The 24253-nt window shown below is 55.9% G+C and overlaps 10 protein-coding genes across 10 annotated transcripts; 6 read left to right on the top strand and 4 right to left on the bottom strand.

The window, feature by feature from the left end:
- Positions 1-212: 212 nt before the first annotated feature.
- Positions 213-1768, top strand: PUNSTDRAFT_130971 (uncharacterized protein; the record flags this gene model as incomplete). The annotated part of the gene is made up of 10 exons (XM_007380229.1): positions 213-308; positions 366-433; positions 493-521; positions 570-693; positions 756-781; positions 837-880; positions 937-973; positions 1026-1087; positions 1143-1312; positions 1375-1768. 10 exons carry the CDS (start codon positions 213-215, stop codon positions 1766-1768), a joined length of 1050 nt encoding a protein of 349 aa, XP_007380291.1.
- A 1190-nt stretch (positions 1769-2958) lies between these two features.
- PUNSTDRAFT_49978 (uncharacterized protein) lies at positions 2959-3817 on the bottom strand. The gene is made up of 3 exons (XM_007380228.1): positions 3651-3817; positions 3314-3586; positions 2959-3257 (listed from the first exon to the last, which is right to left on the bottom strand). The coding sequence occupies exons 2-3, from the start codon at positions 3500-3502 to the stop codon at positions 3246-3248; spliced, it is 201 nt and encodes a 66-aa protein (XP_007380290.1). The 5' UTR covers positions 3503-3586; positions 3651-3817; the 3' UTR covers positions 2959-3245.
- Positions 3818-4237: 420 nt separating this feature from the next.
- On the top strand, positions 4238-4979 carry PUNSTDRAFT_49977 (uncharacterized protein). Its single transcript, XM_007380227.1, has 2 exons — positions 4238-4544; positions 4609-4979. Exons 1-2 carry the CDS (start codon positions 4532-4534, stop codon positions 4899-4901), a joined length of 306 nt encoding a protein of 101 aa, XP_007380289.1. The 5' UTR covers positions 4238-4531; the 3' UTR covers positions 4902-4979.
- A 41-nt stretch (positions 4980-5020) lies between these two features.
- On the bottom strand, positions 5021-6648 carry PUNSTDRAFT_141343 (uncharacterized protein; the record flags this gene model as incomplete). The annotated part of the gene is made up of 2 exons (XM_007380226.1): positions 6633-6648; positions 5021-6578 (listed from the first exon to the last, which is right to left on the bottom strand). Exon 2 carries the CDS (start codon positions 6557-6559, stop codon positions 5021-5023), a length of 1539 nt encoding a protein of 512 aa, XP_007380288.1. The 5' UTR covers positions 6560-6578; positions 6633-6648.
- A 598-nt stretch (positions 6649-7246) lies between these two features.
- Positions 7247-9808, top strand: PUNSTDRAFT_97547 (NCA2-domain-containing protein; the record flags this gene model as incomplete). Its single annotated transcript, XM_007380225.1, has 5 exons — positions 7247-7634; positions 7747-8573; positions 8630-8833; positions 8917-9116; positions 9182-9808. 5 exons carry the CDS (start codon positions 7247-7249, stop codon positions 9495-9497), a joined length of 1935 nt encoding a protein of 644 aa, XP_007380287.1. The 3' UTR covers positions 9498-9808.
- A 709-nt stretch (positions 9809-10517) lies between these two features.
- On the top strand, positions 10518-12480 carry PUNSTDRAFT_111114 (uncharacterized protein; the record flags this gene model as incomplete). The annotated part of the gene is made up of 6 exons (XM_007380224.1): positions 10518-10693; positions 10830-10932; positions 10987-11088; positions 11146-11230; positions 11284-12384; positions 12449-12480. The coding sequence occupies 6 exons, from the start codon at positions 10518-10520 to the stop codon at positions 12478-12480; spliced, it is 1599 nt and encodes a 532-aa protein (XP_007380286.1).
- A 467-nt stretch (positions 12481-12947) lies between these two features.
- Positions 12948-14763, bottom strand: PUNSTDRAFT_82048 (26S proteasome subunit P45). Its single transcript, XM_007380223.1, has 6 exons — positions 14522-14763; positions 14335-14460; positions 13877-14276; positions 13529-13821; positions 13180-13477; positions 12948-13115 (listed from the first exon to the last, which is right to left on the bottom strand). The coding sequence occupies exons 1-6, from the start codon at positions 14741-14743 to the stop codon at positions 13075-13077; spliced, it is 1380 nt and encodes a 459-aa protein (XP_007380285.1). The 5' UTR covers positions 14744-14763; the 3' UTR covers positions 12948-13074.
- Positions 14764-14934: 171 nt separating this feature from the next.
- On the top strand, positions 14935-15621 carry PUNSTDRAFT_42235 (NuA4-domain-containing protein; the record flags this gene model as incomplete). Its single annotated transcript, XM_007380222.1, has 3 exons — positions 14935-15042; positions 15104-15304; positions 15343-15621. The coding sequence occupies 3 exons, from the start codon at positions 14935-14937 to the stop codon at positions 15619-15621; spliced, it is 588 nt and encodes a 195-aa protein (XP_007380284.1).
- Positions 15622-17831: 2210 nt separating this feature from the next.
- On the top strand, positions 17832-22659 carry PUNSTDRAFT_111111 (P-loop containing nucleoside triphosphate hydrolase protein; the record flags this gene model as incomplete). Its single annotated transcript, XM_007380221.1, has 14 exons — positions 17832-18089; positions 18149-18317; positions 18369-18542; positions 18599-18782; positions 18835-19049; positions 19109-19231; positions 19288-19989; positions 20039-20512; positions 20570-21318; positions 21375-21431; positions 21492-22047; positions 22106-22289; positions 22340-22433; positions 22648-22659. The coding sequence occupies 14 exons, from the start codon at positions 17832-17834 to the stop codon at positions 22657-22659; spliced, it is 3951 nt and encodes a 1316-aa protein (XP_007380283.1).
- A 524-nt stretch (positions 22660-23183) lies between these two features.
- On the bottom strand, positions 23184-24034 carry PUNSTDRAFT_130963 (uncharacterized protein; the record flags this gene model as incomplete). Its single annotated transcript, XM_007380220.1, has 2 exons — positions 23184-23917; positions 23974-24034. 2 exons carry the CDS (start codon positions 24032-24034, stop codon positions 23184-23186), a joined length of 795 nt encoding a protein of 264 aa, XP_007380282.1.
- Between the last annotated feature and the right edge of the window lie 219 nt (positions 24035-24253).

Raw genomic sequence — 24253 nt, 5'->3', positions numbered from 1 at the left:
AGCGCATAGTATGTCGCAGACGGCCCTGCATTAGCGCCAGTGATTGCCTCGCGCCCGCGAATATTCTTCGGAACATCCTGATTGACATTTTCTCGTCGTGCACACGATATAGGGGAGTGGTCAGGACATCAAAACCAGGATTTGGACTCGGCCACGGCTGTGTGTTCCTCGTCTCCCATCTCCTTCACTCCTCATCTCGTTCGCCTTCGGTCATGGCGGCCCCGAGTACTCATCTGGATGATACTATGGGAGCCTTGCTCATAGGCTTCACTGTCGCTACTGTGCTCTATGGCCTGTCCCTATCGCAGGTGAGCTTTCTCCAAGGTTGACCTGGCCGTTGCCAGGCGCTGACGCAGACTTGACAGACCGCCACGTATTACAAGCGTTTCCCCCGAGATTCCATATACGTCAAAAGCCTTGTAGCATTCACCCTGTGGGCTCTCATCTATCTTCTACGTTTCGCGTTGTATTATTAACAAGCAACCGCCGCAGAATAATCCAGACAGTCATTACTGCCCTCGGTATGTGCTAGCACTGTACTTCCTACGCTAATGCTTACGTATTTGTAGCCGCTCACAGCCTCTACTTCTACCTTATTACAAGCTACGATAATCCCGGGGTTCTATCACTCGTAACTAATAGTATAATAATTTATGAATTATTCACGGCCATCACCGTGTTCTCCGTACAACTGTGAGTTGCGCCGTTTGTTATGTGGTTGTGAGCTAAGCGTTCAATCCGATCGATCGCTCTAGACACTTCGTTCATCGTGTGTGGCAACGTCAGTATCAACTATTGTCTGCAAACATTGCGTTGTCCTGAATCGATCTTCATAGTCGCAGGAGTTTCGTCGCTTCAAGCGTTCATCGCACTCTTAATGGTGCGTCCTGCCATCGAACAGATAGCAGCTGTGCTTGACAAGCTCGTACCACATAGTTTGCTCTCATGTTCGCGGGACTAGGAACGGGTATAGGTACGCGATTATGCATGAATTCTGGCCGAATTATTCATGGCAACGCCCGCAGGTCGTTGCGCCTTGCTCTGGTTGAACCCGTCTTACGCTTCTCTCACAGAGAAGAGCGCAAAAGTGGGTCATTCGCCCTGACCTACCCCCGCTGTCTCACCAACCAATCGTTGCTTAGGCCCTAGGGATCGCATCGGTTGCCTTTCCTGTGTTGTGTGATATCTGCGCTGCAATAGGGTTCACGTTCTGGCCGCCGTCTTCTCCGCAAATGGTCCTGGGCACACGAGGAGTCCGGAAGACGCTCCAAAACCTCAACAATTACCTCACAGGTCGATGCCTACTTCTGATGTCAGTTTTACCCCGAAATGTTGCGCGTAGCGAAGGAATTGATCAGTACCTGCTGTCCCCAGAATATGCCACCTCTTTACCATCGCACTCCTTGCCAGTATGCCGAGAAAAGGCGCATTCATGGCATCCCAGCACCTCACGCCCAAGCTCTACTTCCTCACCCTGCTTCACATGCTCAACGCGCGTCATTCGCCTCGGGATCGCATATATCGCAGCGGTGCCTCCGTGGAGGTACCTTCCCGATCCTTCGAATTGGCCATCGGCTCGTCGCACACCCTGCAGTTCCGTAACCCGGACACGGCTGGGCTGTACGACTTCGGATCCGGCGCAGCGTCCACCGGGAGATTGGGTCTCGACATCACGCCTAGGGATTTGAAGTCCAAGCGACGCTTTTCAGACGGTAGTCTCGTGTTCGCTACGAGCCTTCCTTCGTTAGATTCAATGAGCATGGCATAGCTACGATCGGGATTCCTATCAATTACAGCCTAGCCAGATTGTCGAAATCCTATACAGACGCCATGCCCTCTGGCGCTTTGAGAGCTCGCAAATCGTACTTATGTGTCCCTTCGTCGTCTTTGATGGAGAGGGAAGGCATAAAACGGATCGCCTCAGCGATATCGACGTTGACTGTACATAACGTATCTTCTCCGAGGACTTGTGCGTCGCGTGTTCGGGGTGCATGAAGCTCAATGATCGATGATCATGCAAGGCCTCTGAGTACGTCTTTCATCGACATTACATAATTCACGGTCAATCCTTTGTTATGCTGCGTTTGTACGCTACGACGGCATCTTGCCTCAAAGGCTCAAACACAAGCGTGGTGACGAGACTCTTCCAATAGGGCGTCCTATCAATTGCAACCTAGCCAGGCCCTGGAATTCCTATCCAGGCCCTCTGCCTTTTAGCACCCTGAGAGTCCCCAAAATCGTACTTTTCTGCACTTTCGTCGTCCGACGCAAGTCATGAATCTCACCGCCTCACACCAAGCAGGGTCAAGAGACACCGAAGGTGAACACTGGAGCCATATCCCATGCGTCTCCGTCCGTGTTGCCGATGCTGTTGAAGCCACGGCGCGATGAAGTCGACGATGAAGACGCGAATCCAACGCGGCGTTCTGCAAAACGGATCTCCGAAGGCAACGCCAGGCCAGGCACGGCATCCTGTTCAATTTCTGTACCGGATTCGCCGCCCGTGAGGGGGACGTTGTGGGCATGAGAAGTGGCGTTGGATGCACGAGTGTTGCCCGTGCGTTGGTCGGTTAGCATAACGCTGGTGTCCTCGTTGGCACGCGTAGCTGGCGTCGGCGATGTAAGGGCCTCGGTGCCCTCTGTATCGTCGGTACCCTCTTCTGACTTTATACCCTTCCGGTGGAGAAAGAAATCAGGAGCTGGTAATCCTCGATCACCGGTCGGGTAGTACTCGCAGGAGCCTGCAGCATCGTCGAGATTGGCTGTGTTCGACATATTCGTAGCATGCGGCGACATAGCCGACAGATGCATCGGCAGGTCGCTATTGTCAGGGGGTAGCGAATCCTCGTCGGCACTTTCGTCCTCGTCCTCGTCGATACAGACGTGATCAACAAACAGTCGTCGTCGCGCAAGTTCGCTAACGGTGCGCGGTCCACGCGAGGGACTACTCCTTAAGATGTTCAAGGCTGGCTGCATGGCGAGCGTATCGTCTGGGTACTGCACGCCCACTGATGCGCCACGGCCCGCGCTCAAAGGCTCGTATAATGGTGTTGAGATAACCGCAGCGTGGTCCGGTGGGCTCGGCCAAGCGGAATACGTAGGATGAGCAAGGTGCTCATCCGTGTATGTGAGCGGCGTGAGCGGAGTCGGCACGTCGAAATCGAGATTCATGCCAAATGGAACGTTCCCGCCGCATAACGTCGGGTCAGCGTCGAGGTCCATGTCCAGTAACCCCTGGTAAAGCTCTATACCGAATTCTGAAACGGGAGTCGTGAATGGTTCTCCTGATAAATTGTGGAAATGAATATCTCACCTTCATCCGGGGGGTACATGAGCTCTGACCCTTGGCAAGATCTGGCGTCGTCGCCACAGTCCAGCTCGAGATCGAGTAGCGTTTCCAGACGGGGCTGCTGGTTACCGTCCACAGCTTCGTCTGGAGGCAGGCCGTCGCATTCCTGGTAAAAGACGGAGGCGTTGTCGTCGATGCGGCGTCCGGCGTCATCTCGCTGGCCTTCGTCGAGACTAGCTGAGGCAGAAGGGTTTTCATATGATAGCGCTGGCTGCCTCCTCTTCAGTCTGATAGAACCTACAGTAACGATTGAGCATAACACAGTCGGCAAACCGAGCTTCAGGCTTCAGCGGATACCCACGCGGATGAACTTTGTTGTATAACCGGCGGGTCCTTTCTACCTCCCATTTTTTAAGGCATTCGGAGGCGAAAAGGCCCCTTTGGTGGATCCAGTCAGGGGGCCATGGCCCACCCGTGCGCGGATCGGTACCGGCCCATTCCACCAAGTACCACCTCCCTTGCTCGTCGTCCGTTTCGTCTATAATCTCCTTCACCTCGTACAGATCCCGTCCCTTGCGCTGCACAGGCTTTGGCTTGTTCTTCTTCTTCGCGCTCCACGGTTTGCGGCGGCGGCGACGGCGAGCAGGGGCGTGGTCGGGTGCGGGTGGCATGTTAGGTGACGGAGCGCAAAAAAGGCCATCGAGGGCGAGAGTGCTCGCAGTTGTCGCATATCGTCCCGCAATTTCCGAACGACGGGGCGTACGTGATATGAGGATCGCCGCCTCGCGGTGCGGGGAACTGGAGAAGCGGCGAAGTCCTTATTGACACAGCCACAGGCACACGCATCACGTGCATGTCGAGTCGACTTGGGCGGTGTCTATCGGATAACGATGAGAGCTTGACCCTGGACAACAGGAATATACAAGAACATCCATACTTATGCCGTCGCTTGTCCTTCTGAACCATGCGCTTCTTCCGAGTCGGTACGGGGTCACCGTACGCCTTTTCAGCGTCGTTCCTTCTGCAAAAGCTTGCGGTACAAAACATAGGGTCTCAAGGTTTCAACATCAGCCACTCTCAAAGCCTCTGTCTACCCTTCGTCTCCCGTTTTGGACCTGCAGATCCACATGGAGAAGAGCCGGAGTCAACACCCTCCGCTGTTTGATAGGGTGCACGGTTGGCGATTTTTCAGCGCTCTGGATCCTCCAGAGCTACTACCCCGGATTGGGTATGAGTAGCGTCATGGCTATGTCCAGTGAGCCAAAGACAACTCTATATTCCCAATGTTCGCTATGCTAACGCGTGCTACCCGCTGGCAGTGACCTCGGGGATTACGACCTCGATCATTCTCGAGACAATACTGCTCCGTCGCGGAGCCGACCAGCTTTCCTGGTCAATGGCTGCTCGTACCGCCATGGGCATGAGCATGGTCTCGATGCTGGCCATGGAAGTGGCGGAGAATTTGGTCGATTATCATCTAACGGGTGGTGTGGTTGCATTCGGAGATCCGAAATTTTGGCTGGCAGCGGCGGTTTCCATCGGTGCTGGATACTTGGCGCCGTTGCCTTACAACTACCTGCGTCTGAGGAAGTACGGAAAAGCATGTCATTGAGTACCATCGGATACTATTTATCATCTACGAGGAAGGTCCTCCGCGACGTAAAAGTAGCTCGACCCAATGCATATGCTTCGGAGCAACAAATGTTTGCTGCACAGTCGTGAAGCGAGGGTTTAGAGTGGTGCAAATCCACGTATGCATGGTCGAGAGTGCTGACCGAAAGCTGGTTCCCCTTCATCGTCATCAACCGATACTGAGAGCACCGCCCCGAGTGTCTCGCCCCGTCTGTCGAGTAGCTCATCCAATGCCCGCAAATACGACTCTTCAGACACCGGGGTCCAGAACTCTGAGGACATCCGTAGTTCCCGTAGTTCTGGCAAAGGAGCTGTAACGCCGCCGTCACGCCCGTCCTTGCTCGGAACCGGCATCAGGGATCGGAGAATGGGGAGGATGACGCAGCCGCGTTGCAAGCTAAGAGTGACGACATTGCGGCACCTACGGAATACGTGCTCCAGTCGCGCCCCGATGTAATCGCCATTCATGTCCAGCCTTCGAACCTCGTCCGATCCAAGAATGTCGTAGACCTCGAAGAAATCGGGATCCCGGATGTCGCTGGTGCAGAACGTCACATCAAGCAGCGCACGTCCCGCGGAATCCACGTTGGCCGATAGGTAGGCGCGGAAACGGTATGTGACACGGTTGCAATCATCGCGGACATAGTGAACGGCGTCCCAATCTCTCGAGCAGCGTCGAATGAAGGACATGATGCCACTGCAATCCCCAACGGTGCTGCAGTATATGCTGACTTTGGCCTTTGGGTGTATTCGAAGGCTGTGGAGAATCGCAGATATGGACGTGGTCGGTGCGGCGATGTGCAACGCCAGGAGCTGAGGCAGCCAAACGGTAGGGCCTGACTTGTCCGACGGGATGTGGTCGACCCCCTTAAGGGCGTCCACGAGGTGAAGTCTCTTCAAAGAGGGGATTTGAGAAAGAAGGGTCAATGCCTGCTCTGGTTCTTGCCGCTGAGCGCTCGGCACGGCTTCTAGAGCTAGAGTCGTGAGGTTGCATAGAATGGGATTCGTGGATAAAGCCTCCCAACGGATGGCGATGCCCTGAAGGATTAGGGAGCGGAGTTGAGGAGCGTGAGTTCCGAAGAGTTCATCAGGGAGCCACGACAACGCGGCGTCGGTGACGGACAGCGAGCAACGGGTGAGGACCGGCGCGGGCATAGAAAGCCTCCGTGAATTACTTTCCATCGCACCCGCACGGGTTCGGACGTCGAGGTGGCGCACGCGGTCCATCGCAGCGAGGGCAAGAGCCAGCGCATCGCTATTGGGCTGATTTGTCACGACCTCGACTGGCCTGGTTCCCGCCCTCCTGATGTATTCTTCTGTCATGCGAGGGTAATAGCAAGGGATGCTTGTCCACAGCGCGGAAGAAGCCAACGCGACCGCTCGCCAATGTCCGCACACTTGTGTGAGACGCGCGTTAGCCGCAGACACCTCATGTATCGGCCTGTGAATGTTGATATCCGAGAGGGTGTGTAGGAAGATCGAGCAGAGCAATTCGTCCGGGAGCCGGGAAATGTGCGCAAAACGGTTGCGAAGGGCGCGCAGAGATAGCATGCGGACATATAGACCTTCAAGCTCGGCGTCCACCTCGTCCTGAGACGTCAAAGCTGGGGTGTAATCCTTGACAACGTCGTACATCATAAGTTCTCCTTTGCGCGTTCTGTATCATGAACACGAGTGAGAGGACATGGTTGCCGTACTGTTGGATACTGACCGTCAGATTTGTTCGGCGAATACGGTCGATTATAATGGTCTTCCAGCAAGATGTGAGGCGAACTGCGGTCGTGCGCCGTCAAAATTCAGCGACGCTGCGTACGTATTCGCACACGTTCTGATCCGCCGTCTCGTCCGAAGCGTCGGGATAGTCGTGTGATGCACCATAACTTCCGGCCATCATCTACGCGCAGTTTCACCCGTGTAAAGGGTACGCATCTTCATTCCAATACTGAGAACGCCACAGCAGCTAAGGTCCGTCTGGTACGGAGCGCGCAGTCTTTCTTGGGTCATTGTTGAGCGCAGCAAGACCTCCCGGCGGGATAACAACGTTCGAGGAGCATATCAGCGAGTGCCGAGCCCTTCTCGTCCCATGTCGAGTGTCAAGAGACACGGCTGCGCGTTATGTTGGGATTGTCTGTGCACTGGCGTTGAAAACGACGAGGACATCCATGCCGAAAGAGCCCACTGGCGGCCAAAGGAGCGGATATGTAGAGCGGTCACGTGTCTTGCAAAGGCGTGACGTCAATGTCCGCGTCCCCCAGTGGCAATCATTTCTCCAGGGTTATCGTCCACACAAGTACTGAGCCGAGAGGATGAGCAGGTCCTGAAATAATGTCCACCTTTGTTGCCCACCAGACGCACGCGCTCATCGCAGCCGCCGTCCCAGCCTCGCCCACACGACCGGGCACACCCGCCGACGCGAACGAAGAGCTCGGCGCGTTATTCCTCTCCCTCACCCCGCCCATATCCCTCTCTCAGGCTCAGAGTGCCATCGATGCACTGAAGGAACGCGGGTCCACTCAACTGAACGCCGCCGGCGCTGCGCATAATGAGGAGGCGCGGGCGCTCCAGCACGCCGTCCTCGGACGGATCTCCGTGGCGCTGTACGCGCACGCGCTGCAGCTGCACCTGGACGAAGCGAGTCAGGCGGACGAAGAAGCCGACTGGTGGTTCGAAGTCGAGCGATCCCAGCTGAACGCCGCTCAGTTCCTGCTGCAGAGTGCGTGCGCTGTCTACCTCGTATCCATAGCATCGCCCCACCTCGTCGCGCTTCTTCGATCATCGACAGCCATGTCCGAAGTTCATATTCACTGATCGTTATATATTCACAGCACTACCCATCCGACTTCGCGACGCTGCCAAGGTCATCGTGCAGGCGCTGCGGCGACAGAACATCCCGATCAGCCCATCCGCGTTCACTCCATCATCGTTGCGGAGGCTCTTCCCATCCACGAGCAGCCTGCGTCCAAATGCACTCCTCACGGCGCTGTTCCCGACGATCCGGTCCAACGTTGCGTTGCAATCCGCATCCTTGCTCTCCGCTTCCGGCGTCGCGTCCACGCTGCTCTTCCCGCTCGAGCTGGTAAGGCAAGAATGCCGCCTGAAACGCAAGAAGCTGCAGCGCATCCGGGACGAGCGCGCGGAGGTCCTTGGCCGGCTGGCCGACATGCGCGGCGAGTTGGAAAAGGCGGTGTCCTCTCCTCTCGGGGATAACGCCGATGCGGACGCATCGTTGCTGGCTTTGGCACGGACACTGGAGGAGCTCAGTGACGGACGGTCGGAAACCGACGCCGCGGTCGACGCGTCAGGCGAGCAGGATGTGCTTTCGACGCTTTCGACGCTGGCGTTCAATACCTTACCCGAGCATGGCACCATACACGCGACCTCGCTCCGTCTGAGCGACCTTCGCCGGCCTTCTCGGTTGACGTTGGCGTGGCCACGGCTATTGCTTCTCCCGCCGCTGTCTCTGTACGCGATCAAGCTTGCCTACACCAATCGCTCCAGCCTTGCCGGGATGGTGCGCGACGCGAGAGAAACCGTCATCGGTTTCTGGAGAGGATGGATCCTCGAGCCGCTGAGGGAGATGGTACGCACCGTCAGGGCGGGAGGCGAGGGTGGGGTCATCGTGAGCGCCCAAGGCGTCGAAGCAGACGTCAAGGTGAGGCTTCAATGGGATTGCATCCGACCTGACGCTGATCTTTGTTCGCTCGACAGTCTCTGGAGCGTATGACGCTGGCGCTTGCAAAGGAAAAGCTGCACTACGGTGCCGCCCAGCTCGACGCGCTCTCGTCGCAGATCCGCGTCGGGGACCTCACGCCCGTTCTGGAAATCTACGAAGAAGACATCAAGAGCCCGCTGAAGTCGGCCGTCGCCGGGACGCTTCTCCGGTCGGTCTTCATCCAGGTACAGAAGGCGAAGGTACGCCCTCTACCCGCATGGAAGTGCGGTCCCGAACGCAGGACTTTTCAGAAGCTGACGCGCCTGCCTCGTGTTGCTCAAAGGTGGACATCGACCAAGCGCTTGCTGGAATCGACAAGCTCCTAAAGTCGCAGGAGCTGACGTTCGCCTTCGTGGGCGTCGCGCCCGCTTTGGCGATCGTGTACGTGCTCGGAGGCTCACTCAGGCAGCTCTGGTTGGGCGGCAAAGGTCGGGGACGATACGGCGGAAGAAAGAGGAGGGTTGGGGCGTGGGTGGCGATGAGGTGCGTTTTCCCGACCCTCAATTCAGGGGAGAGCGCGTCCCTGATGGGTTCTGGATGCGAAACAGGAGGATCGAACGACTGCTGATCGCACAGCCCACCGCCGATCGTCGACACGCCCCGCGTTCCTCTGCGAACGGTAACGGCGCGATCCCGCCCTTAACGTCGGGCCTGCTTCTGCTGTCGGTCACGCACTTGCGGCAGTACGCGGAGACGGCGTTGCCTGCTAACTCGCGGATCCGGGAGGGTTTCCTGGAGGACGTGGGGGACCTAGAGGATCCGTCGTTGGGTCGGGCGGAGAAGTTGCGAGTCATAGACCGGATGTGGCGTTCGTGGGGGGCACCTCTGGGGTGGGACCATGCCGCAGGCGGAGGGTATCAGTGAGACAGGATCTGAGGAGAGCTGTTGAGAAGGGCTGAGAAGAGCGTCCGCGGCATCAACGTTGCCTGTGATCGTGATGATCGTATGGGAACTGCGCCGCTCACCATGGGAGATAAGGATGGTGGCGTTCGTCGCGTCGCGTTACCCGAGGTGGCGCTTCGGGCCATTTCGCAAACTGCAAAGTGTCCCCTCGTTCAGGAAAAAAGGAGAGCGCTCCATCGAAGACAGTAGTTTTCTGGAGGTACGGTTGAGCCAGAACGCGATCGACATGATAGATAAGTCGCGGGGTTGGAAATAGCACGATCTAATCTCGGTGAAGACCGAAAGCATCGCTCGCCTTCTCAGGCAACTCGACGTCCAGGCTACTCGCGCCGGACCTCCTGAGCGAAAGCTAACTGTGGAGTAAGGATAGGTTGCACGGCCCGTCCATTGTATGCGCAGCTCCATGTGCCAGGCGCGGCTTCAACCTTGTGCAGGATAATGGCACAGAGCTCTCACACGGACGGAACCAAAACGAGTCCATGGGTTGATTTTGACTTGGCAGGAGAGCGCATATGGTTTCCCTCCCTGCTCGGCTAGCAGGAGGGGCTTTTTTGATCGGTGGCTGGCCATGGCGGTGTCCGGAGGTGGGGTGGATACCGGGTTCGTTGGGCAGAGTTCAGTCGTGCGAGCCCACCCGTTATCTCTACGCAGCTTTTCCGTCCGACCGCGGCCAGAGCTGTAGCGCGTTGCTCTTGCTCGACGCAGTATGTCTGTCAAGAGCTGCAGCGTTTTCAAGGGTTGTGCGCAGCGGTCGGAGACACCGGAGATTGATGCCTTTGATGGTAGGACGCTCGGTTGTCCGAGTGTGAATCGCGGTTCAGGCACCTTCGAACCGTGCTATCAACTCCATGCGCACGCGGAAGATTTGTTGATGTGGCTCGGGCGCCAGTCCCCCCGGTTAAGAACCCCGTCCTGGTCCATTCCACGCTTTTCTCGTCTTCTCCCCGCCCCTTCCTTCCCTTTCTTTCGACGACCTCGACGATGAGCCATCCCGCCGATCTCGAGCGCAAGGGCTCCGAAAAATCCCTCAGCGCCGACGCCAAGGTCAGCGAGAGCTCCGTTGACAATGGCGCGCCCGCCGCCGGGAACGGGCACATGCACCGTGCCCTCAAGGGAAGGCAAATTTCCATGATTGCCATCGCTGGCACGCTCGGTGCGTTTATCCATGCAGACCGAACCGTGCACGAGCCGGAGCTGACGCACATACGCAGGAACCGGTCTTTTCCTGTAAGTTTTTGCGATCCGTATATGCGCCTGAAAAACCCCATGCGAATCCCCCCCCCCCGAATGCAGCGGTTCCGGAAAAGCCATCGCGAACGGTGGCCCCGTTGGCGCCGTCATCGGCTACACCATCGTCGGTCTGCTCGTCGGTGCCATGATGTACTCTTTGGGCGAGGTGCGTTATCTCCGGATGCCGTGGGAGGCGCGACGGCTCATCATGGACTTACAGATGATGTGCTGGGATCCCAGTGCCGGAGGTTTCATCGAATTCAGCGCGCGTTATGTGGATCCCGCGCTCGGTTTCGCCATGGGATGGCAATACTGGTTCCAGGTTAGTGAATGTGCGCAATGTTGGACGCTTCGGCGCTGATGTATATACTTCCATCAGACCGTCATGTCCTCGCCTGTTGAGATTGTCGCCGCTTCTGTCGTGATTCAGTACTGGGATACCAACGATGATCACTTGGGCATTTGTGCGCATCTATCTTGCCCCTTTCGGATGCGCAGAGGCTGACATTCGTTGCAGACGTTGCTGTCCTGCTCGTCGGCGTCGTTACCATCAACATCGTTGGCGTGAAATACTTCGGAGAGTTCGAATTCTGGTTCGCCGCCCTCAAGATCCTCACCGTCGTCGGCTTGATCCTCGTCGCGCTCGTTATCGACCTTGGTGGAGCGCCTGACCACGACCGCCGCGGCTTCCGTTACTGGAGGGATGCACCCCTCAACGATGATTACCTTGGCATCAAGCCCAAGTCGAAGGCGCGCTTCCTCGGCTTTTGGGCTGTGCTCACGCAAGCCGCCTTCTCGTACGGTGGTATGGAGACGCTCGCATCCATCGCGCTCGAGGCCAAGAACCCGCGAGTGACGATGCGGACCGCCGTCCGCGCCATCTTCTACCGTATCGTCGTCCTCTACGTTGTATCCCTCTGGCTCGTCGGCATGTGCATCTCGCGCAAGGACCCGGCCCTGCTCCAGGCCAACTCGGAGGACAGCGGTACCGCCGCGGAGGCGCCGTTCGTCATCGCCATCAAGACGTCCGGTATCAAGGTCCTGGACCACATCATCAACGCCGTTGTCCTCACCTCCGCCTTCTCCGCCGGCAACGAGTTCATGTACGCGTCCTCCCGCGCGCTCTTCATGCTCGCACAGGAGGGCAAGGCGCCGCGCATTTTCACCAAGGTGCACGGCAACGGCGTGCCCGTCTACTCCGTCGCCGTTTCCGCCGCCTTCGCGCTCCTCGCCTTCCTCAACTGCGGCAAGGGCGGCGCGGCCCAGGCGTTCAACTGGCTCTCGAACATCACCGCGCTCGGTTCCATGCTCACCTGGTGGGGCATCGGCGTCACCTTCCTCCGGTTCCACAGAGGCATGAAGGTCCAGGGCATGTCCCGCGATGTTCTGCCCTTCCACACCATGTTCCAGCCCTACTTCGCGTGGGCCGTGGTCATCGCGTTTACGATCATCATGTTCTTCAACGGCTGGACGTCGTTCAACGGCGGTTGGAATGCGTCCGACTTCTTCTCGAGTTACATCAACATTCCCTTCATGTTCATCCTCTACGTCGGATGGAAGCTCTTCTACAGGACCAAGATCGTCCCTTACGAGACAATGGACCTCACCAGCCACTACGGTATGTTCTGTTCTCGCCGATCTCTGAGTAGGTCCGATACTGACGCACGGACTTGCTTTCGCAGAGGAGGGCTCGGAAGTGTACAGCAAATACTAAGGATGATTTGCTTCGCCCTGCTTCTTCTCGCCACTTCTAGGTATCTTGTAAACCCGGGAGCATCTGTACTACCATGCTTTCTCTGTAATTTCAAGCGTCATAAAACGCAATATAATACCCCTGCATCCAATCCCTCGTTTGTGCCAGTCCTCCTTCGCGCATCTCATTACTTAGCTGAGCTATTTCTGACAAGGTTCGTCCGTAAGATCGATGCCAACACAACGGTATCACGTTGCGCTCCCACGATGTTGCTCTTAGCTAGTATCTTTCGCTCAATATAGAGCGGTGCTGCGTGGTGCAAAGATCCGACATTGAACCCAACCCGAGAAAAGACGTGCATTCCAGACAGCATTGGGCTGTGAAGTCACCGCTATCGACGCACGCAGATGATCTCCGGGTCACCGGGTGTTAATTGCGTACGGGGTACGAATTCAATCCATGGCTTGGCATCTATCTCCGCCGCTGTCGTTTGGATCGCGGCATCATGCACGCGTACATGAATCTCATAGAAGTCAGTATTACGGAAAGACAGAGGAAGTAAAACAGCGATATATAGCGTGAGTATCCCAAACAGGTACACAAGGAGCGCGCAGATCAAGCAAAGTACATGAGATCGTTCTTCTTCTTGCTCTGCACTAGAAACCGGGCGTATCAGCAACCGATGCTCCCGAAGCGGCAGATCAGCACGAGCGCACTCACCCTCCGCGATACCGCTCAAGAAGTGCTCGTGGCCGAGTTTCGTCGCGCCCTCTCGGAGCGCGATCATGCCGGCCTCCACGCACACCGCCTTGAGTTGCGCGCCGTTGAATTCGTCCGTGCTCCGCGCAAGCTCCTCGAAGTTGACGTCGGGTGAGACGGCCATCTTACGCGAGTGGATCTCAAGGATACGCGCGCGGGCCATCTCGTTCGGGAGCGGAAACTCGATCTTGCGGTCGAGACGCCCTGAACGGAGCAAAGCGGGGTCGAGGATGTCAATTCGGTTGGTCGCCGCGATGACCTGCAGGATGATTTGCATATGGTGAAGTCACGCGGCGTAATCAGAGCATACCTTAATACGTTCATCGCTGCTGAAGCCGTCTAGCTGGTTAAGGAGTTCTAGCATGGTCCGCTGCACTTCACGATCGCCGCTCTTCTCGGAGTCGAAACGTTTCGTGCCGATGGCGTCGAGTTCGTCGATGAAGATAATCGCAGGCGCCTTCTCCTTCGCGAGCTCGAAGGCGTCGCGCACGAGTTTGGCACCGTCGCCAATGAACATTTGTACGAGAGACGGGCCGGCGAGCTTGAGGTAGCATGCGTTTGTTTGTGCAGCGCAAGCTCGGGCAAGCAGCGTCTTTCCGGTACCTGGCGTTCATTTCAGTTTTACGGTCCTGCGCATGTATACAACGGCGAGTGGTACCTGGTGGGCCATACATGAGACATCCCTTAGGCGGCTTGATCCCCAGCGTCTTGAACTTGTCCGCCTGCTCCATGGGCAATACAATAGCCTCCACCAGCTCTTCAATTTGCTTGTCGAGCCCGCCGATGTCGGTGTACTCCTCCGTCGGCTTCTCATCAACCTCCATTGCCTTCACGCGTGAGTCGAATTCCGCGGGAAGCGTGTCAAGCACAAGGTACGAGTCTTTGTTCACACCGACGAGGTCACCCGGCTTGAGCTTCTCGGCGGGGACGAGGCCGATGATGGGTAGGAAGACGGTCTGCCGGGTGGAGGTCTTGATGACGGCGCACTTGCCACGGCGCATCGCATCGAGGTCGCGGGAAGCACCTTCTTCTTCAATTTCCGGGTCTATGTCAAGGATCTACCGAGTGTGTTCAGGGTGGACGGCTATGCGTAGCTTCCCAAGTTGTAAGCGTTACCTCCACGACGTTTCCGACGAGATAAGGCAGAACTTTATTCTGCTTAACCTTCTCGCCATTGTCCCGTATCTTCTCCTTCATGACGCTCTGCTCGTGTTGTAACCGTAACGTTTCCGATCGCATGACCTGTGTGGAGTATGGTAAGCTTCCCAGCAGACACGACCAAGCGAAATCATGGCGTACTGACCTTGATATCATTCTCAATGAGCCGTATCCTTGTGAGGATCTCATCCGTCTTCAAGGACATGATGTCCTCCGGTATGTCCTCCCAGGTCTCCTCGGCGGGCTTATCCGGTGTTGTGTCCATCTCCGCATCCTGTGGTTCAGGCGCCGGCGTAGACGAGCTCGGCTTCTCCGGTTGCTTCTCGTTGTTGTTGTTGATTGGGTCGGGCGGCGGTGCGGAAGACATGGCGAGTAACTAGAGGAAGGATGATGAGGAAAGCAGGAGCGTGAATGAAGTTGAAGGTCGCGTTTACGCTCACTCAGCTGGACGCGCGTCTCTTGCGCTTCGGTGGCGGAGCGCGTCAAGCTCATCCTCATCTGCGGATTTCAGACGCGCTCCGTGATGCACTTGCGGTAGTCCGGCTGCAGCTGCTACACATGTCGACGGACGCGGCGCCCTCGGCAGAGGACAAAGCTCGATATGATTCCCTGCGGAAAGAACTCGTACAGGCCCTGACCAAGAAGCGCCAACTGGACAAGCAGTTGGTCTGTACCGACTCGTCCCATCACACTGTACCTTTCGTGTTCATCCACTGCTTTTGGCCAGGCTGCGACAGAGCTCGGGATATACAACTTGGAAGGAAATTACTTGGCGGAAGCTCTGCGCGACGGTGGCGGAAACATCATACATGGTTTCGAGAACTACCTCAAGAACCAGAACACGGCCAGGCGCAAGACGGAACTCAGCGATGCCGACCGTTTCTTCTCCAATAGCAGCGTGACTTACCAGAAGGCGCGCGCAGCACATGTTTCTCTGGCTTTCAGGCCATACTCACCCTCTCGCAGTCTCTGGAACTCATGGGCGATGGAGAGGAATCAACCGCCACCATCGACGACGGCAAGCTCACGGCCGGGTCAAATTCCGTCGTTGTTCCCATTCCGCCCGCTGGAAAGTCGGAGATGTCTGCCGCGCAGCATAAGAAGAATAGGGATAGAGAATACCAGAGGCGAAAACGCGCGAGCAACCGCAAGAGCGCAACAGGTCAGGACAGCGACGACGAGAGCGTGTCGACGATGTCGAGCAAACGGCCGACGAAGCGAGCTCGACTGGCGGAGGATGAGTAGACTGTTGCAATTGTGCAATATATGGTAAGTTTGTAATCCGCGCGTATGGCGTATGTCGTTGATAAGACCATTGAAGTATCATTCGAGCTACTTCTCGCTGTTTTTCTTTTGGCGCATGCTATCTTCGGTTAGCGATTTGAACAACAGCTTGGACCCTCGTACAAGCTCGATGCTGAAGAACGACTAATCGGCTAGGATGATTTGCCTATATGCGCATAGACGGAACCTGCACTTGTTCATTAGGGCAAACCGCTTTATTGCATGCGATCGAATCGACCAAGCGTTGTGGAAGCTGCAGCGCCGACTCGCAGCGCCACCTCTTCTATCCGAAGGGCGCATCAAACCGCCAAAGAGGGACCACTCCAAGAACGCTGCGGATCCTTCAGCCTGCTCATGCGCTCCAGCTCATGGGTCAGTTCGCAGGGGCCCGGGGCAGGCGGTTCATATCAGGTCTCATTCCGTCGGCCTGCGTGCTCAGCTATTTCGCATGGCAGAGCGCGAGATGTCAAGAACTAGCACGCTCGTAGGCCACGCGGCGGGAAGCCTCAAATATTGCTGATGCTACCCAATCGCCCATTACTCCACACGATATCGAACCTGCGTTCATGACGCGAACGTGCGAGCACCGTTGCGTTCGCTTACTCCGGTGTCTTTTACTGAACGTATATAAATGTTCGGGAGACCCCCCTCGAAGCATTCCATCAAGATGCCATACCAAGCAGGCGAACCCAAAGCCAGCGTCGGGTAATGTCCAGATACCCCAGCCTCATACAGACGTGCGCCGTTGTTGTCAGCGTTGTCGCACTTTACTGCGTTTACATTCACATCATACTTGAGAACAGACAGTCTGGACCTGCATATGTACGAGAAGTCAACGAGCACGTCTGCCACACGATCTTTTCTGATGCCGATTGGGGCATTGCTTGAGAGAAGCACCAATCTGTCACAGTCTTGCTGTGGGTTTCGACGTTCACGCAAATGTTCTGGTAGTAAGTTAGATAACCTAAGTTAAATACATAGCGACAATGGCGATCGGTGACGAAGGCGCATGTCGTACAGCATCACAGTAACCGCGCGAATCAGTGTTCATGCTTACCAAGCCTCCACTGGTGATTGGTCCACCTTATGGGAAGGTCGCGGTTTACGATTCATTACGAACCTAACTTACTTACCTCTACCGGCTTGTCGCTACCTGCACAATGTACACGCGCAGTTTCGCACAAAGCAAAGTTCCTGTTCCCGTAAGCTACTCTACAACCGACACATCGCTCCAACATTCCGACGTCGTGGCGATACCGCATTTTCCCTACTCGCTTGGAATGGTTGAGGGCAAGAACGCGTACTACCCCTGGGCACCAAGTCACTCCGATCATAAACGTTCCATCGTTAATGGGGCCGCGTGAGTGTGTTCCTATGTCCCTGCAATTGTAGATTGATTGAATTGTCCGGCCAGAAGTATAGTTCGGTTTTGGGCGCAAATGGTAGAGAGACTAGAGACTTTAGGCTGATCGCTACAACCTTCCTGTGAATGCTGAATACGCGTTGATCCCGCCACCTCGCCGCTCAGAGGGTCCTGCGACAGCCAAAGGCTCGTCAATCTCGGGATGAACGTCTTGGTGCCCTCACGACGTGCACATCCTTACCTGAGGCAAAAACCACGGACTAGTGGGGTGACCAGTGAATGCTCGGGCTCTCCTCACGTGTTGTGTGCATTTGCTTGGAGTTGCAGGTTGGGTATGGCCATGCTCCCCAGAAGACCTCACCGCTGATGCATTAGTAGAACTGCACCGCGCTCATCACGAAGGGTGCTGCATGCCGCCATGTTTGTTGGCTATCAAATACTCTACGGACTACCTTACACCTAGTTGCAGATTTTAACCGCACCGGCAGTTTGCACGGTAACACGATGCGTATCCGCCCGGCCATCCCAGATTGACACCACAAAGCGAAAAACAGAGTCACGCCACCTTCAGAAATCTAACTTGCCGGCCAACGCGTAGGATGTTCGGCGCGAAACTACGGGCACCGCCACATCCGCGCAACCAGTCACCGTCTTGCCGTCTAAATTGCGTACAGCGGCGGGGTAAACAGGACGAAGAAGCTGGCCACTGGGTGGCGTCCATATATCCCGGAGCTCTTGTCCGTGCGAAAATTATTAACTCGCTCCTGCCCACCCTCGATACCCAAGGCAGCTGTCTGCCGTCGGTGCCATGTCGTCCACGAACAGACCGCTCGAGAATCAGGCGCGGCCGTCGTCGGGCAAGAAAGGAGATTTCCTCGGACGACGGTCCTCTCAGCCTGAAGACGAGAAGCCAGCGAATGTTGAGGTCCCCCAGGAAGATGTCGAACCCAAGGTCGAGGACGCCAAGCCCGTCTCATTTACAGATCTTTTCCGGTTACATACCAAGACGGAGCTGACCCTTAATCTGATCGGATTGGTCTGTGCGATGGGGGCCGGAGCGGCTCAGGTATATCTCATCTTCGCCGTTTGGTGCATTTTTTACATGAGGTTAACTTGACAATGTAGCCGTTGATGAGTTTATTCTTTGGGAATCTTACCGAGGACTTCGTCCACTTTGCGACCGTTCTCGCTGCGGCGAACAGTGGTAATACCACCGCCGCGGCCGAATTCCCTGCCGTTAGATCGCATTTCCGGCACACAGCGGCAAACGACGCGTCCTTCCTTGTCTACATTGGCAAGACCTACTAGTGTCAACATGGGGTTATCTGCTGACCTCCGCCGACAGGCGTTGCCATGTTTGTCGCGACCTATGTGTACATGGTGGTCTGGGTGTACACAGGGGAGGTCAATGCCAAACGGCTACGGGAGCGTTACCTTCGGGCTGTTCTTCGTCAAGACATTGCCTACTTCGACAACCTCGGCGCCGGTGAAGTTGCTACCCGTATACAGACGGATACCCGTACGTGTTTATGCTTGATGAGCGGAAGGAGTTACATAGGACTCATCAATCGAAAGATCTTGTACAGGAAGGCATTTCTGAGAAAGTGGCACTCATCGTCGTGTCCATCTCAGCGTTCATCACCGGTTTCATCCTCGCTTACGTTCGTAACTGGCGTCTCGCCCTCGCGTTGACAAGCATTATCCCATGCATCTCGATCGCGGGCGGGGTCATGAACGCTTTCATGTCCAAATATATGCAGTGTGTACACACCGCTTTTCATCGTCATACCCTCTCACGAGTATCCTCACAGAATTTCGCTTAAGCACATTGCTGAGGGCGGTACATTGGCCGAAGAAGTCATCTCTAACATTCGCACCGCCCAGGCCTTTGGAACACAACCCATTCTCAGCAGTATCTACGGTGAACACGTGAACAATGCCAACAAGGTGGAATTGAAAGATGCCGCATGGCAAGGTGGAGGGGTGGCCGTGTTCTTCTTCATTATATATAGTTCATATGCTCTTGGTATGCCATTCCATATCACAACATTCCAATACCGGACACTAAATCACCCTACATACCAGCCTTTGATTTTGGTACCACTCTCATTAATGAACATCATGCGAACGCTGGACAAGTCGTTAATGTCTCCTTTGCCATCCTCATCGGTTCATTCTCCTTGGCTATGCTTATGCCTGATATGCAAGGCAAGCAATCCGTGTTGAACAGTTCCAGTCTAGTGGACTAATTTATTTGTGGACAGCTATCAGCTACGCCCAGAGCGCAGCCGCTAAGCTTCATGCAACGATTGACCGCATTCCTTCGATCGACTCAGCCGACCCCGGAGGCACGAAACTTGAGAAGGTTGTCGGCGAGATAGCACTCGAGCACGTCTACTTCAACTACCCGTCGCGTCCGAACGTCCCTGTCGTGAAGGACTTGAACCTTACTTTCCCCGCTGGCAAGACTTGCGCGCTCGTCGGCGCCTCCGGGAGTGGCAAATCCACCTGCATCGGACTCATCGAGCGGTTTTACGACCCGCTGTCCGGTGTCGTCAAGTTTGATGGCGTCGACATCAAGGAGTTAAATCTCAAGTGGCTTCGTTCGCAGATCGGCCTGGTTTCCCAGGAACCCACGTTATTCGCAACCACGATCAAGGGCAATGTCGCGCACGGTCTTATTGGCACGAAGCATGAGCACGCTTCGCAGGAAGAGAAGGACCAGCTAATCAAGGAGGCCTGCATCAAAGCGAACGCGGACGGTTTCATCGCTAAGCTCCCGCTCGGATACGACACGATGGTTGGTGAACGCGGTTTCCTGTTGTCTGGTGGTCAGAAGCAGCGTATTGCGATTGCTCGCGCGATTGTCTCCGACCCCAAGATCCTGCTCTTGGACGAGGCTACTAGTGCTCTTGACACTCAGTCCGAAGGCATCGTCCAGAACGCTCTTGACAAGGCTGCGGAAGGTACGCAAGCACTGCTGGTTTTTGTCCGAGAAAACTAACCCCGCTCCAGGTCGTACCACAATAACGATTGCTCACCGTCTCTCCACCATCAAGGACGCCGACTGCATTTACGTCATGGGTGGCGGCGTGGTGCTCGAGAAGGGCACGCACCAGGAGTTGCTCAAGAACGAGGATGGCGCATATTCTCGCCTTGTCGCGGGGCAGAAACTCCGTGAAGCTCGTGAGGGTGTATTTGATGTGACCGGTGGAGGCGACCCGTCGACCGTCGAGAGAGCTCAGGAGAAGACGATGGAGCAGCAGGCTGCCGAGGATATTCCTCTTGGACGCAAGCAGAGCGGGCAGTCTCTCGGCAGCCAGATCGGCGAACAGCACCAGAGAAAGAAGGCTGGCCCGGACCACAAGGACGATTACTCCCTCCTGTACCTGTTGAAGCGCATGGGTATCATTAACCGTGAGAATTGGAAATGGTACGGGATCGCCGTTGTCGCGGCTTGCTGTTCCGGCGCTGTATATCCGTCTTTCGGTCAGTGTGATATTCAGCATTTGTGTCATCGTGCTGACGGTCTGCGATCCCTCGCAGGTATCGTCTTAGCTCATTCCATAAACAACTTCTCCAAGCCGGACCCGCACGTTCGCAGGGAAAGGGGCGACCGGGATGCGCTATGGTTTTTCGTCATCGCCATCCTCTCTACTTTTTCCCTTGGTATACAAAACTACTTGTTCGCCTCAACTGCAGCGTCGTTGACGGCGAAGCTGCGGTCCCTGAGCTTCAAGGCCATTCTCAGGCAGGACATCGAGTTCTTCGACGAGGACGAGAATAACACCGGAGCAGTGACCTCGTCCCTCAGCGACAATCCCCAGAAGGTCAACGACCTCGCTGGGGTGACACTCGGCGTCATCGTGCAGTCTTTCGCCACCCTCGTTGTCGGTCTTGTCCTTGGCTTGGTCTTTGCCTGGAAGCTTGGTCTCGTCGGTCTCGCTTGCATGCCGCTCTTGGTTTCCGCTGGTTACATCCGCCTCCGCGTCGTTGTGCTCAAGGACCAGAAGAACAAGCGCGCGCACGAGGATTCCGTTCAGCTTGCCTGTGAAGCCGCTGGCGCCATCCGGACCGTGGCATCGCTCACCCGAGAGCATGATTGCACGGACCTTTACAACCAAAGCTTAGAGGGGGCCCTTCAGGAGTCAAACAGGAGCGCCATCCGGAGCAACCTGCTCTTCGCGTTGTCCCAATCCATGTCGTTTTACATCATTGCCCTCATCTTCTGGTACGGCTCTCGTCTCGTTTCGGACCGAGAGCTCTCAACGACAGACTTCTTCATCGGCTTGATGGTACGTCTTATATTCTCATCTAACAAGAATCGTTCTTCATGCGATGCCGATCACAGGGCACGGTCTTCGGTTCCATTCAGGCTGGCAACGTCTTCTCCTACGTGCCGGATATGGTAAGTCCACCGATTTGGGCCCTCATGTCGACATCTTTCACCGACTCTTCGAACCCCTAGTCTTCCGCCAAGGGTGCTGGCTCGGACATCATCAGACTTCTAGACTCCGTGCCGGAGATCGACGCCGAATCGACTGTGGGCAAAGTCCCGAAGGACGTGAAGGGCCAAATCCGCCTCGAAGATATTCACTTTCGTTACCCGACCCGCCCTGCGGTACGTGTCCTCCGCGGCCTCAATCTCACCGTTGATCCCGGCACATACGTCGCCCTTGTCGGCGCTTCTGGATGTGGCAAGTCGACGACGATCCAGCTCGTCGAGAGGTTCTACGATCCTCTCGCAGGTCACATCTACCTAGACGGGCAGGACATCGCCGAGCTCAACGTCCAGGAGTACCGGAAGCACATCGCCCTCGTGTCCCAAGAACCGACGTTGTATGCCGGAACCGTGCGGTTTAATATCCTCCTCGGAGCTACCAAGCCCCACGAGGAAGTCACTCAAGAGGATATTGAAGAGGTGTGCCGGAACGCGAACATTCTGGACTTCATCCAGTCCCTGCCGGACGGCTTTGATACCGAGGTCGGAGGCAAGGGCTCCCAATTGTCCGGTGGTCAGAAACGTGAGTGGACCTTGGCTGTGCCGTGATGAGCGAGTTAAATTTGACGCGTTTTTGACAGAACGTATCGCGATCGCTCGTGCCCTGCTTCGCAATCCGAAGGTGCTACTTTTAGACGAGGCCACGTCGGCGCTTGACTCGCAGTCTGAGAAGGTGGTGCAAGCGGCGCTTGACCAGGCCGCGAAGGGGCGGACGACCATTGCGATAGCCCATAGGCTGTCCACTATCCAGAACGCGGACTGCATGTGAATCTCCCTGTTCTCCCGACTATTCATCGACCCTGACGAATAAACAGTTACTTCGTCAAGGATGGCGCAGTGAGCGAGTATGGCACGCATGACCAATTGATAGCGAAGAAGGGCGACTATTATGCATCGGTGCGGTTACAGGTACGTTTATCTAGCTACTTCACCGCGACATAGGTTGCTGACCTGCTCCGAAACGCAGACGCTCAACAAGGAGACATGAAGTGCGTCACGGCCGCGGCTCCAGTACAGCAAACCATGGGAGACGGAAGCGGCTAGAACTGTTCAGAGCTTCATTGACCGATTCCTATGAGTCTATGCTTGTACTGCGTTTATTCCACTCCTTTCACCCTTCCAGTCAAAGGCTTAGCGAGCCCAGGAAACAGCAAGATGGCAGACCTCCGAAACTACAGGAGACCTTCCTCACGGGTGTAGTACGTGCCACAACCATCAACATAATCAATCCTATCATCCTTTAGCCACCAAGAAAGCTATGACATCATGTCAACCAGAATTCGCATCATGAACATTGCCTGTTGGTTGGGCGCGTATAAAGGCCAGGGAGGCGATACGACACCCCAGCCATCCACTCATGTCTAACACCTATCCGCATACACCGAACTCTGCCCTAGGCGGTCTTGCCACGCTAGAGATAAGGCAACGCCTGACAAAACCGTTACACCTTGCACGAACGCAAGCTAAGCGCAAGGCTCACCGGCAAGAGGTTCCGAAGCCTTATCGGTTGATCATCGTAGCCGTTTGGATGCGGCGTGGATCACAGCGACTTGACTTCATACCGGTCGCGTGTCTACCCATGTGGCAAGCATACACGAGCTTGTCGTTTTATATTCGTCGTCTCGAGCAAGTATCTGCGAAGTACAGAACCCATCTAGCTTAGGCTTTCTTAGCCACTGTCTTCGAAACCGACTCTTTCGCCAGTCTCGGCCCCCCGACGTTTGTTCTCTCGACAAAATCCCGTACATGCGGCGGGACATCGACTCTGTTCTCTGCCGCTGGAAGTGGTTCACCTAGCGCCTGCCACGTCGGTATCACCCCAGTCCAGAATGCACCCCTTACAGCTTCGTCCGCCTCATCATTGCGGTCCTCGCTCGGACCGCCAGTCCTAACTTTCGCGCTCGCGCTTTCTATGCGCACCCTGAGCACAGCCGTACTATGCAGCTCGCCGTTTGTTGGTGGGCCGCGCGAGTTCGCCCAGCGGTCTGGCACGATATGGTTGGTAATGAGCTCCATCCCGTAAATCTTCTCCTGTGGGTCGGTGACCACTGTCAGGTAGCCATGGATGACGGCTGACCTGTAGTTGAGGCTGTGGTGGAAGGGAGAGAGCGCAAGGACATATCCGTCAACCTGCGTGCCGGCAACGCAGATAGGGAGTCCGTCTTCCTCCTCGGGAGAGCCCGCGAGGTGCATGAGGCGGGCTGAAACCCAGCCATGAAGATAGAGATCCAGAGGGCCATCCGATAGAGGCGTGGATGGCGACCTAAACGATCCCAATGCCCCGATCATAGGGAGGATTGTTGGAAATGGATCTGTGCCGTCCGGGGTGAAGGATACGTGGAGCACGGGACAGGACGCGATGATGCTATGAATGGTTGCGTAGTCGTAAGCACCTTGGACAAACAACGTCAACTATGCTGGTATTGCCACGAGAACATGTGCTTGGCACCTCGGTTAGCGAGACGCTTGACCTTACTGCGGGGATGCTCGGGATAGGTGTTGTTAGACATCGATCGTGGTGATGACACAACGATGCGTGGGAGGAAATGGTTATCTATTACAGTTTTAGCCGTGCCTGCTCGGTATTTTAACTGTGGATATCGAGTCAGACGAAGGCCTCGGGCTGACATAACACATGGCGAGATCGAACGTACTTACCACGTCGCATCTCAGTGTAAGCGAAGGTACACAACATGGGGCGTCTAATACAAGCGGAGTCACCGGTCGCG

This window comes from Punctularia strigosozonata, assembly GCF_000264995.1.
Source record: "Punctularia strigosozonata HHB-11173 SS5 unplaced genomic scaffold PUNSTscaffold_2, whole genome shotgun sequence".
Taxonomy (NCBI): domain Eukaryota; kingdom Fungi; phylum Basidiomycota; class Agaricomycetes; order Corticiales; family Punctulariaceae; genus Punctularia; species Punctularia strigosozonata.
The sequence above is the reverse complement of the archived record's forward strand: the minus strand, read 5'-3'. Positions and strand labels throughout refer to the sequence as shown.